The sequence below is a fragment of the Colletes latitarsis genome, chromosome 14 (assembly GCF_051014445.1).
Source record: "Colletes latitarsis isolate SP2378_abdomen chromosome 14, iyColLati1, whole genome shotgun sequence".
NCBI lineage: Eukaryota > Metazoa > Arthropoda > Insecta > Hymenoptera > Colletidae > Colletes > Colletes latitarsis.
In genome coordinates this window covers 18,653,814-18,665,820 of record NC_135147.1, presented here as the reverse complement: position 1 = coordinate 18,665,820, position 12,007 = coordinate 18,653,814, and the positions used below count along the sequence as shown (strand labels likewise).

At 40.6% G+C, this 12,007-nt stretch overlaps 3 protein-coding genes across 12 annotated transcripts in view; 1 reads left to right on the top strand and 2 right to left on the bottom strand.

The window, feature by feature from the left end:
- LOC143350132 (uncharacterized) overlaps window positions 1-4,194 on the top strand; it is a 100,503-nt gene extending 96,309 nt beyond the window's left edge. For all 3 annotated transcript variants that reach the window (XM_076781995.1, XM_076781993.1, XM_076781994.1), the window contains exon 7: window positions 402-4,194. In XM_076781995.1, the coding sequence (XP_076638110.1) occupies window positions 402-715 (314 nt within the window). In that variant the 3' untranslated portion in view covers window positions 716-4,194. The remainder of the gene's footprint in view (window positions 1-401) is intronic.
- A 313-nt stretch (window positions 4,195-4,507) lies between these two features.
- LOC143350139 (uncharacterized) lies at window positions 4,508-10,323 on the bottom strand. 8 transcript variants are annotated; one of them, XM_076782006.1, is made up of 10 exons: window positions 10,112-10,311; window positions 9,895-9,993; window positions 9,646-9,794; window positions 9,443-9,566; window positions 9,187-9,313; window positions 8,576-8,683; window positions 8,392-8,432; window positions 8,236-8,280; window positions 7,706-7,862; window positions 4,508-7,093 (listed from the first exon to the last, which is right to left on the bottom strand). In XM_076782006.1, exons 2-10 carry the CDS (start codon window positions 9,900-9,902, stop codon window positions 6,908-6,910), a joined length of 945 nt encoding a protein of 314 aa, XP_076638121.1. In that variant the 5' UTR covers window positions 9,903-9,993; window positions 10,112-10,311; the 3' UTR covers window positions 4,508-6,907. The 8 variants fall into 8 exon arrangements, with proteins under 8 accessions (XP_076638121.1, XP_076638119.1, XP_076638120.1 ...); XM_076782004.1 differs by having other exon boundaries at window positions 9,886-9,993; window positions 10,112-10,309; XM_076782005.1 differs by having other exon boundaries at window positions 9,886-9,993; window positions 10,171-10,185.
- The window catches only part of Krt95d (phosphofurin acidic cluster sorting protein KrT95D), a 110,049-nt gene continuing 105,167 nt past the window's right edge, over window positions 7,126-12,007 (bottom strand). The window contains exon 13 of the transcript XR_013081061.1: window positions 7,126-7,434. The gene's annotated coding sequence lies outside the window, so the exon portion shown is untranslated. The remainder of the gene's footprint in view (window positions 7,435-12,007) is intronic.

Sequence of the window (12,007 nt, the reverse complement as noted above, 5' to 3'; positions counted from 1 at the left end):
ATCCCAACTTCGCGGAATTCTATTTTGCACTCTTCTTTCGCTCCTAATTTTTTAACGAGTACGATTCTCTGAATTCGTTTCAGCAGATGATACTTAATCTCTTCGGTACCCAATTAATAAGTGAGAAAGCCTGTTGATCAAACCACAACATAACCTCTATTATGTAATTTATAAGATACAGAAACGTGCATCTATAAGTTTTCACATTTTATCGTCTCAGACACCATCTTGTAGTGCGAAGGGATGCGAGACGGACTAACGGGGTAGCCAAACGTTATGTAGTAGCTACGCACTGACCTTGACCAAACAATATTTTCCGCCTCGAGAACTCCCGTTACCCTCGTGTAATAATTCTTTTGCTTTGTTCCTCGTAATAACAAAGAAACTTGTTTGCTTTGCAGAGGAAGCTCGAAAAGCCGGAAGCAGCGTGTTGGTGCACTGTCAGGCGGGAGTGTCGCGCAGCGCGACGATCGCAATTGCGTACATAATGCGGCACAAGGGTCTGTCCATGGTGGAGGCGTACAAGCTGGTGAAAAACGCGCGACCGATCATCAGTCCGAACCTAAACTTCATGGGCCAGCTACTGGAGCTAGAACAGGGCCTGAGGGCGTCGGGCGGCGTGGCTCCGGGGCCCGAGGAGCCTAAAAGTTGTCATCAGTGTCGCTGGTCGCATCAACAGAACAGCGAAGAAGTCACGTCCGGGTGCAGCGTGTGAGGACAGCATCCGGATACGTTGGGCCCCGGTTGTCGTCGTGCCCTGGGCCCGCCAGGAGAAAACTACTCTACACATATCCTGCATATCCGCGCGGATCGAACTCGTTCTCCCTGTTTCTCCCGCGGAAGAAGAACTCGGATTACCTTGCTACACGTGCCTTGGCGATCGCCCCCAGATACGGGAAAGGCTGATTTCACAGAGACAGTTTATTTCTTATTCACCGGATAACTTATTTGAGTGGAAGGGAAGATGAGAGAGAGAGAGAGAGCACATCGTTGACCGGCGGGACAGCTCGAAGGATTGGGGGGATAAATGGCGCGCGACGTCCATCTTGCGGAGGAAAGGTGAAGCTACCTAGCGCGCCACCATGCTGTTCCCGTGCAGGCAATGCGTACGCGCCACACGTCGCGAATTATTTATTTCGTCGGAGAGAGAGAGACTTGGTGCAATCGTCGTAAAATGGTGTACTTACGCGACAGTGTTCCGCAGGATCTTGGTACGAAAGACCGAGACACGCGTATTTTTCCTTCTCGAAAAAAGTAACCTCTAATTCATTCTCGTCGGGGGTTAGCGAGAACAATCGAATTCACGATGCGTTCGTTGTCTTCTCTTTCGGAAAGGTTACCACGCGCGAAAACGTTTCGAAAGACAATTTTATTCGTTTCAAACCCCGTTTCGTTTTGCTTTTATTCGTATATTTTTTTATTCACCCACGATCGAAAAAGATCTAACCCCGTTACGAAGAATCTTAGATGTACCTTGTCAGGGACACTGCTTGGAAACGCTGTTGCGCACGAAGATGACACGAGTCCTTTGTGTATGTTCGAAATGACTGCACCCCGGGTATAGCCAGTTTGCCATCAGAAGACGCGTGTACGTGGAATGGAAAACGGTTGAATGTATGTCAATTGAGATCAATAATACCTATGTTTGCGTTTTTTGCCTTTGCCTATTTGTATCTGTATTCGTATATTATATTACTTGATAGCGAAGTGGTTTATATTTGATAAATAATATATCGTTAACCGGAATTTAACTTAACCACGAACGCTCCGTAGCATTTAAGGATCTGGTTGAGATCCAACCATCGTGATCTAGTCGTTTGTTGGGATGTAATGTTTACTGTAAGGTGCGAAAGAGAGAGTAAATGCCCCCGCCAATTTAATTTAGACTATACAACGTCGTCGACAACTCGAGGGACAACGGTTACGATTTTAAACGAATACACGATGCCAAAACAACAATTTTTAGTTTCGAATTCGACGAGTCTCGGGGCTTCGGGCGAAGTTCGACACAACGACCAAATTATTATCTATCGCCGATTTTGAAACGTGCGCGGGAAATTAATTAGATCGTCCCGATCAATGTACGTGCATCGAAGTCAAACAATTCCACGTGAGAGATCCAAGGCGCCTTCGTGCTGCTTGTTTTAAGTGCTCGGTCACGTGTTGCGCGATACAGATGCGCGAACGAGATATCTAACCTCGTTGTTACGTTTATCTCAAGTTTTATTTACTCTGCAAATTGCTTTGTACCATTCTATTGCAATCTTACGTTGTAAATCTGAACGATTATAAAACTAAAACGAATGTAACATATTTTATCTATGTTGCACATCACGCGATCGACGAAGGAGAAACTTTCTTTTGTCACCAAAGTCTTCGCGCTTGCGAATTGTTTGAGATGTTTGCACAAACGATTCAACGGGATTGTGCCACGCGCAGGAAGATTTTCTCGGCTTAGAACTTGGCCTGCGTTGGATGTTACGTCAAATAGAATTAAAAAACAAACGCTTTTTAACCAAGTAAATATAATTTTTTTCTCGCTTAATTTCGTATATAAGATGTGTTTGAATTTGGACCAAAGACCTTTTTCCTCGTGTGGCACGATTCCACCCGAGTATTTATATTCGAACGCGTTGCAATGCAGTTTCCGATCGTCTTTAAAAATAAATACGCAGCATTGTAATCGCTTTTATTTTAATCGACAAGTTAACCTCGTTAATTCACGCGAACGACGGCCACGAAATAGAGTCGATCGTGGCGCGCGGAAAGAGAAAAACAAAATGGAGAATCCAATTCGATCGTTGAAATACCTCGAGCAACGGCTTGTACACAGGGGATGTTGATTGAAAAAAAAAAATGTAACACGTGCGAATACTGTTATGACACGACAATCGCCGCTGTTAATCAAACCGAGCAGCTGTTCAAAAAAAAAAAATGTCGCTTTTAACCGATATGCCTTTCTACATTAGAGACTCAACTGTTGACAATAAAAGCTCGACAAGCGAGGAAGAGAGAGCTGTTGTGCGTGAAGATAAAACGAGTAATAATAGCATACGAGACAGAGCAAGTTCCTTTAAATTCTCTAATTCTCTCGAGAAACAAAAAGAAAACGGTACATATCAAAGAGACATCGCCTTTATTTTCCCTCTTTTATGGATCGCGGAGAAGTCGCGTTCGCGGATAGATGGAAGCGAGGCTCGAAGTATCCTGCTCGCCGCCCGCGGCGTCGCGACGTCTCCGTAGACATTGTAAAAAGTGTAGTGAATAGCGTTGTAAATATATATAATGTCGCAGATCGAAGACACTGGCGATCACGAATAGTATCGCGGAAAAGAAGAGACCGATTGGTAGCACCATAATTAAAAACAAAGAGAGAGAGAACGAGAGAGCCACACGAGCGCGTAGTACCTGTTGCGTCGTGAGAATGTATATGACGTGTATGTAGCGTTTACTGGATTGTGGGAGATCTTTAACAATAAAATTATACATGTGGACCTGCGATAAATAGTCGTTGCAGTAGCGATAACTGGCTGTTATGACGTGATTTTGTGACTAGAGCTGACAAAGTAAAGCCTTAAAACGGGTAAACAGCGAAGGAGTTGTATATTATCGCACGTTGAGAGTTGCCTGAAAAAGATTTACTGTCGAGACGGATTCGACTTGCCGTTCAAGGCCACCGAGGCCTTTCCTCCATCGTGACGTTTAATCACCACGCCCCCTATCGTTGCTCCGATTCGAACATTGCGAAGTCGAACGAAATTTCTACGGATGATATACAATTTTGCGAGGCTGCATTTTGTCTGGTTCTGTTTTGTATCGACTCCTGGATCTTCGCGATTACGATTTGTCGTAAATTGACGTAATCCTTTACTGCTGGTGTCTTTCTGCGTCGGTATGCACATGTTAAGGTTAGTGTACTCTGTAACGGTCGTCGTTTGAAACAGTGCCGTACGATCCAGTGGCGCGCGCACACTAGTTTGGGAGGGAAACTAGAACCAAGCTGACCAACCCGTAGAAACGCTCCTGTACGATCGGATCCTATCGATTTTCATTTTAAATGTACAGTTAAATGTAACGTAACGTATGCATACGCGCGAGGACAAGTATTGTATCATATCAAAATTTATTTAGTTATTTTATGAATAAAAATGTAAATCGCACGCTTTTTGCGGTCGATTCCTTGCGTTTCATGAACTATGGTTTCCCGTTTATCTTTTTTATTTCGTTAAGGGGGTTTCCTTATAACTCGGGTCGAAAAATATTTGGGATTTTATTTTTGAGAAAAATACGCGTTACATGCGACTGAAACTTTCCACGCTAATCTAATATTTTTACAAAGATATTGGCTGAATTTTTTCGTGCAATTTAATATCCCAACACTGCACCGACAATTGACGAACATGATTGCGCTTCATTCAGTAATTAGAAGCGAAAGATATATATTATTTTTTTGCACGAATGTAGAAGAAACTCAGGACCTCAAAAATTTAAAAAATGACTGCACATAGGATGGATAAAACGGGCTTTATTACAAGTTTTTTACCTTATTTTTACATTGTAAGAAAAGTTTTTAACATACTGAGATAGTCCTAATACAAATGAAAACTGTAACAAAAATTTCGAATTAATCGACTACATTCTGAAATTATAATGTTTTTGCTAGTTAAAATTTTGTTTACGATTAGGTTTTGCTACGCATTTGAATTTTAGTAGAATGCAAGAAAAAAAAATAGGCATGAAGAAAATCCCTAAGACACCGGGACAATTATTTCAGCAGTAACGGGTATCGCATAAATTTTAATACACGTAGGAAAAGAAAAGAATCTTTGCGTAGCAGGCAGATTTTGTAACATAAAAGATACGATTGTTAAGAAAATGTTTATTTAGACAGAAAATATCGAATTTCGAATATAATAAAATTTCCAAATTCTCGCGATGTAATCGGGTAAATCTTAGACCGAACAATCCCTTTTATCGATTCGCTTTTTTCATTCCAAAGGAATTGAAATTGATGTAGGAAACCAAGTTCGTAGACAGATGGCGGCTGTAAAATCGTGCACACAGTTAAATAATAAACGGAAACGTGTTCGCAGACTTTTTTTTTCAACTTAATTCATTATTTTCGACCTTATTACTGGAGTAATAAAAACATGATTGTGCATACGATGAAGTACGTAAATACAAATTCGATCTGTTTGCTTTCTCTCGACTCTGCTCGCTTACATGCATAATGCACTTGCACACCTCAGTCTCCTGCTTTCTAAATGTATATGTATGTATGCATCGCTGGAAGTAAATATTAGGTTGCAGCGGTATGTATATATATATTTATATATATAACTAATAGTAGATAGGGGTCAATGCCGAGATTCTGCTTTCTCTTCGTGACGCACCCCTTCGTTACGTTTCGCTCCGTTCACGACTCGAAACGCGAAAAGATGTTCGTTTCTTCTTGATCAAATTAAATGCATCGTGGTACGGAATTGCTTCGTTTGTGCTTTTCTATTTACACAAATCGCATTAAATTTGTGGTCACTGCGCAACAATGCAGTTTGCTTAACCTTACACCAATGCGATGCACGCGGCGAAGCGAAGAACTCCGCGGGTAAAAAACTTACGCAGAACATTTTATAGTCGAGCATTACCGATAGATCCGTTAAAGAGTATAAAACAGACGTTGTTCGATTCGCGTGGATACTCGCCGGCATTCAGAGGGTTTACAATCGCGTCAAGCATAGATTCGCCAATGTTTACACATCTCGTTCGCGCGTCTAATCAACAATGACATAACAAACTGGAGCACCTCTTCTACCGTTAAGTTGTTACATATATGGCGAAAAAACATATTTGCCTCGATTTATCGCACCGAGATTAGATACCCAACAATACGAAGACGCAAAACAATATTTTGTCCTTACCACTGCCAGAGTTGAGCATCGATGAACTAATTTCGTTCGATTAATTGATCGATCAAGCTATGCATTCGAAAAATTTAGTCGACAGAAGTAATCGCGATCACTACTAATCGATTAATGCAGTTAATCGAATCATGACGGGTAGCACACATCGTTAATCGAATTGATAGCTATTATTTCTCAAAAATACTACTTCAAGTGACGTTATTTAAACTGAGAGTAAGTTCTGTCAAATATCACTATTTTCGTATTTTCTAGTTATTATTATTCGCGTATTTCTCTATTAGAAACAATATTATAGAGCATAATTTATCTCAAACGAATTAAATAATTAATATCTACGTCATTTTCCAATGAAGGTTAATCGTTGATACAATCAACGATGAGCCTTAACGAATGATTACTTCGATAAATCGTCTTGAACGATTAACCATTAATTCATTTGTCAATTGCCAGTTATCTGTGACGACTAACGATTGCTTCGATCCTCAATCGTCGCGAACAAATGATCACTAATTCCTTTATAAATCGTGTATGTAAACGATTAACTATAATTGTAGTCAACAAGCATTACTTCGATTAAAATCTGCCCAACACTGGCCCGCTACGTAATAAAATTCGTACAACTAAAGCCCTATAGGTGAAGCGGATAAATTATGATTACCTGTACGCTCGTACGAGATCTATTGCTTGTTACAAAAACATGATACAGAGGAATCGAGAGCGGACTGTAGTATTATTGTGTAACTTACCCTGATTCTCTTGTTGAGTGACTTATCAATTAATCATTTTTCTTCTGTGTGTGTATGTGTTCCTTCTTGTCTTCAAAGTCGCTTCGCTATTTCTCTCTCGACTATTATTAACAAGTAAATTCACGATAAATATAAACTATTGGTATATATATAGCTTCTTAACCCGCTGATTCAATGATTTCTAAAATCGATCGTAGGATTGACACGTAGCGTCGGGTGGTGTCCTCGCAAAAAGGAAAGCTAATTACTGGCCAGAGCCGCCATTGCGCGAATCAACGCTGCATTCTCCTCCCGCAGTCGTTCACGTTCTATAGTCATTTCGTGCTGTTGTTGCAACAGACGAGCCTCGAGTGCCATGATCTTGTGATCTCGATCCTCGAGCAGCGACAATAGCCTCCTGTTCTCTTCTTGCGCTCGTTCGATCAACTAAAATATTAACAAGAATTGCACTCACGGGTAGAGGCGCTTAACTCTTTGGGGCACGCTGGAATTAAAAGTGTCCCACTTTTTTGATGCACCGTAATGCATGGTGGGGCATTTTTAGTCCCACCTCGAAATATTGCAATAACTGCATGCGTATAGGTTTATATTTCGTCTTATTTACGTAAAGCAGTTGGTAATATCTTCAACAAATGTTACAAATCTATTCACTTGTGTTGGCAACATTCAACATGCCAATATAGGTTCATCGATTGTTGCAAGCGGAAGGTTTATTCCGACAATTATTACTATTTTTTTTTTATGTTTTTACATTATGTGATACCTTTCTTAATAAAAATTCTATGCAACATGGGTATATTTTATTATCTGAAATCCTGTGCCGCAAAGAGTTAACGTCATTTTCTTTCTCGTCGATTAAACATTCTAAATTATTAGAGATGAATCTTGTAATATTAAGCTCATGAACGTTCAATGTAGTCGTAACAAGTCTATTCGCAAACAGTCTGTGATTATTTTATATACGTAGAGATAATGTTAATAATACTTCGTTATGACTACATCAAACGTCTGCGATTAAATATTTCATTGAGAACATACTTCGTGCGGATTGTCTCCCGTGGGCGTAGGCAGTCTTGGTCTATTGCCAGTATTCACAGACGTCTGCGGCTCGTGATTTCCGTGGTCAGATTGATTGACGCTATCTGATTGATTCAGAGAATCAAACTCCTCGTCGTCTGCCTCCAAGTCTGAATGACTAAAATGAAATCGGTATTTTTCGTATATTAGTGAACGTGTGTCGATCCGTCAATCTGGACTGCCTATAAGATCATATTAGGCACGACCCTTAATGTAAACGATCCTAATGTCCGATGACGTCTACGATCTTTTTATTCGTTCCTCGAATGAACTATTCTGTGCTTTAGCGCAATATGAGGCAGTACATGTTACTATGATCGAACGAGAATTACGATTCTTATCGATTCGAGATCGTAGAGTATAAAAGATATAACAAAAGACTTACGTACTTGTTACAATACGCAGGCTCGTATTTAAAAGAATCTACTAGCTCTACCGTACTTCGTACAGGTCGTGCCTAATTGTACTTTATCACGTACAGTAGCACTTACCAACTGTGCCTATTTATACATGACCTGTAGGAAGTACGGTAATGCCTAAAAAGCAGTAGCAGTTTATTACAAATAACTACGAAATTTCACTAATGCTCTATATATATAATATGTATGTAAATTTACTACCGTAGTCAATATTACAGTGTTTTATACCTTTTGTTTCGCCTTTGTGTAAACATTTTTGCTGTCCGTTCCTGAAACACGCGTAGTTTGACATACATACATAATTTCTGTTAGAGAATGATTGACTTTTTGACCGTGTGGACGGTAATAACGAATATAATTATTATATATATATGTATATACGTATATATATATATATAGCACACGAACTTACTTCTAGGAGTTCATGATCAAGGAACTCATTGTGATGTGTGTTGTGTTTAGTTTCAAGACAAGTGCCACTAAGCTCTTCCTCATCTTCTCCTGTACTACCTCCTGTACTCTGCAGAATTAAGTGGCTAACGAAATTACATTGCGGAGTAACCAACGGCGTTGCACACAAAACTTTTTACCAATATCCATAACACTCGTGTAAGAACGCGTTTATCGTTAACGATCGCGAAAAAGCATTTCTAAGTGCAACTCTACTACTTTGTTAGACATTCCGTGTGTGTTGCGATTCTAACATGACTTTCTATAAAAATACATTCGCTCAAGACATTTTTTGTACAGATCGAGAACACCAAAATACATTTGACACGAATTCCACCACTGAAATGTTCATTTCAAATTGACCAGAGTAATCGTTTAAATTATTATTACAATGAATATAAAAAGGAAAAAAAACCTCTAAGTTCCTCATGCAAGATACAAAGTTGACTAAGATTTTCATATCAAACGAGCATTAATGCAAAAAAAAAAGATCCTTTCTTTAGAATCTGAGAAAGTGCTGCGAAGAGTCGTTAAGATATTGGGACCTTAAGGTGACTGCAAACAGTGACAAACCTCCGTTGATGGCAAATGTACCACTCCCGTACTTCGTCTCTTTTCCCTAAGCTTTCGTCTATCACGTTGCTGCTTCCCCTTGTTTATATGTGTTGGCCTGTGCAAACAGGATACGACACTAAAGACACTAGAACCAGATCCAGAAAGTGTTAGCAAAATATGCAAACTCTATACTGGTTCTACTTAGTAGTGCGAGATACTCGAATTTCGGAAGCGTCATCTTTGGTTACCATGCAACGACAAATGGTTTACTTACCGACCAGTCACTCGTTTGTCCTGCTTTCTCATTATCGGTTTGATTTGCTGGTTCTCATGCTCGGGTGCATTGTTTGAACTTGTATCGCACACTCCTTGAGATTCCTCTACGTTCGGTGCATTCTCTGCAAGCAGAGCAATTTGAATTCCAAGTAACACGTAAAATAAACTATCGAAATAAGAAATAAAAAGGCATGGAATTACTTTGAAAGCCTATGGAAGAGCCATCCCCTGTTCTGGGTGGGCCAATGCGTGCTCGAGCCATTCTGATTCTGGACCTCCTGGATGATAGCTCAAAATCATTGTCAAAGTCCTCTTGGCTGACGGAGCTTGACGCCATGCCGGTTATATCGCTGCAAAACGAAGCTTCCACAGTGAATCGCGTTCGATAGTTACCAAAAATTGTACAAATTGGAGCAAAACAAAGTAAAAAAAGGCTCTTACAAAAAATACCTGGACATCTGAACAAAAGGGTGGGTGATGACGTGCGATACCTGTAGCGGACCAGTACAAAACTTGGAGGCCAAAAAGCGAGTGCTTGATTAGGTATGTCTAAAGGAAAGTAACAAAGCATAAACCGCTTTTAGCTACGAGCAAGTGCGTGCGCAACAGATGATAACACAACTTCGAGAGAAAAGAGAGTAGCAGCAATTCCTAGGCTCTTAGTCACCTGTCGAGGTGAACGGTCTTCACCCAGTTCCACTGCCAATACCGTGACTCACAACCAACCTATGTGCGACTGACAGCTGTCAACCATTGAACATCCATAAACACGTATGGTCCGCAACGATTACATAGTTTAGAGATAGATGGGCATATCGATCGTCCATGAACCTCAGCTAAAGTGCAATACACAATGCATGGTTTTGATGGCGTCGCATCAGAATTTGAAATGCACTGAAAATAACTAGAACGCGTGAAAGTTACTATTGTGACGAATGTCGTTCGAAATAAGAATTTTTTTTAAAACGTGGAGTTGAGCGATACATACTTAATAAATAATAGTTTGATCTTTGGATCGGTGCTTTCTACACATGTGCAACTAAATAAGATTGGTTTAGTATGTCTGCCAACTACCTACTGTTTCTACTTGCGTTGAATTCTAAGTTGTACTCTATTGCACGCGTATACAATGAATTTTCTAAGTTGATTTTCTCGAAAATGAAGTCATTTTTATTAAATGTCATTTATATTTTATTAATAAATATGAGTTACATTTACGAATTGTGAAGTACGTTTAATGGATGCGGTGAAACCATAGGCGAGGTACAACATAGATTGGACGTTCAATGGAACTTCATATCCCATGGTCAGAGATGCCAGATTCAGCACCCGGTGCCCTACTCACACATACCAGATCATGCGTACGTGAGCTCGTAGAGTTTCGGAAAGTCGACAAAGGCAAACTGACGCATGCCCTCTTTCTCGATTATTCCGAAGCTGCCCGAAGCAATTTCGGACCGTCTCGTGAGAGTCGAGACAGAAAGGCTCACACTTCCCTCCTCGCTCTTGGACAACTAATATTCGACCTCCCGTCAACAAGACACCATACAGTGACTGTTATTGACTGCTCCTGATTACTGCTTGCCTCTGCTGGACTTTGCTGACCATCGCTTATATTTCTGACAACCTACAACGATTACTACTGACTTCTGCTAACCTCTGTTGGTCTTCGCTGATCTATGTCAGCATGTGCTTGTCTCTGCTGAACTTTTCTGGCCTCTGCCGAACGCTACTGACCACTGCAGGTATTTCTGATAATGTATAACGATTAATACTTACTACTGCATGCCCCTACAAGTCTCTGCTTGCCTTTGCATGCCTTTGCTAACCTCTGCTGAACACTTCTGACCACCCCTGATGCTTCTGGCATCGTATATAACAATTACTACATGCTACTGTTCGCTCCTGCTGATCTCTGCTTGCCACTGCATACCTCTGCTCGTCTCTGCTGACCGCTGCTGACCACCTCTGATACTTCTGACAACATATAACGCTTACTATTTGCTACTATTCGCCCCTGGTGATCTCTGCTTGCCACTGCTGGCCTTTGCTGACCACCGTATATATTTCTGGCAACGTACAATGATTACTACGACTCCTGCCTTCCTCTGTTGACCTCTGCCAGCGCCTCCTGGCCTAAGCTGGCCTCTGCCAACATCTCCCGACATCAGCTGATCATTGCTGATCACTGCTGACCGTTGCTGACAACTTGTAACATGATATAATATAATATAAAATGTTTATATGTATTAAAGTTTTGTATAATGTAAATCTATGGCAATAAATGATATAATTTCAAAGAATGCTGTGTTCTCATCATTTCTACCTTTCCTTTCCTCTCGAAACCATTCCCTTAGTTATAAGATACCTGCCATCTCTTCCCCTACCATCCCCTCCTGATAACAAAGTCTAAAATGGACATAAAACCGTCAGCACCTGACCTATGGTCAATTAGAGATACTTATTCATTCATTCAGTAAACGTCAGCTCCCATACTAGCTGTCAGAGATAAAAATTTTCAAGTCTAAAATGGACCTGAAACCGTCAGCGCCATAGCTACGGT

What these genes read in the sequence shown, in the direction of transcription:
- LOC143350139 (XM_076782004.1), bottom strand. An exon ending in TTGATCATGAACTCCTAGAA is followed by an intron (nt 8,433 to 8,575) that starts GTAAGTTCGTGT and finishes CGCGTGTTTCAG; the next exon opens with GAACGGACAGCAAAAATGTT. An exon ending in ACACAAAGGCGAAACAAAAG is followed by an intron (nt 8,281 to 8,391) that starts GTATAAAACACT and finishes ACTGCTTTTTAG; the next exon opens with GCATTACCGTACTTCCTACA.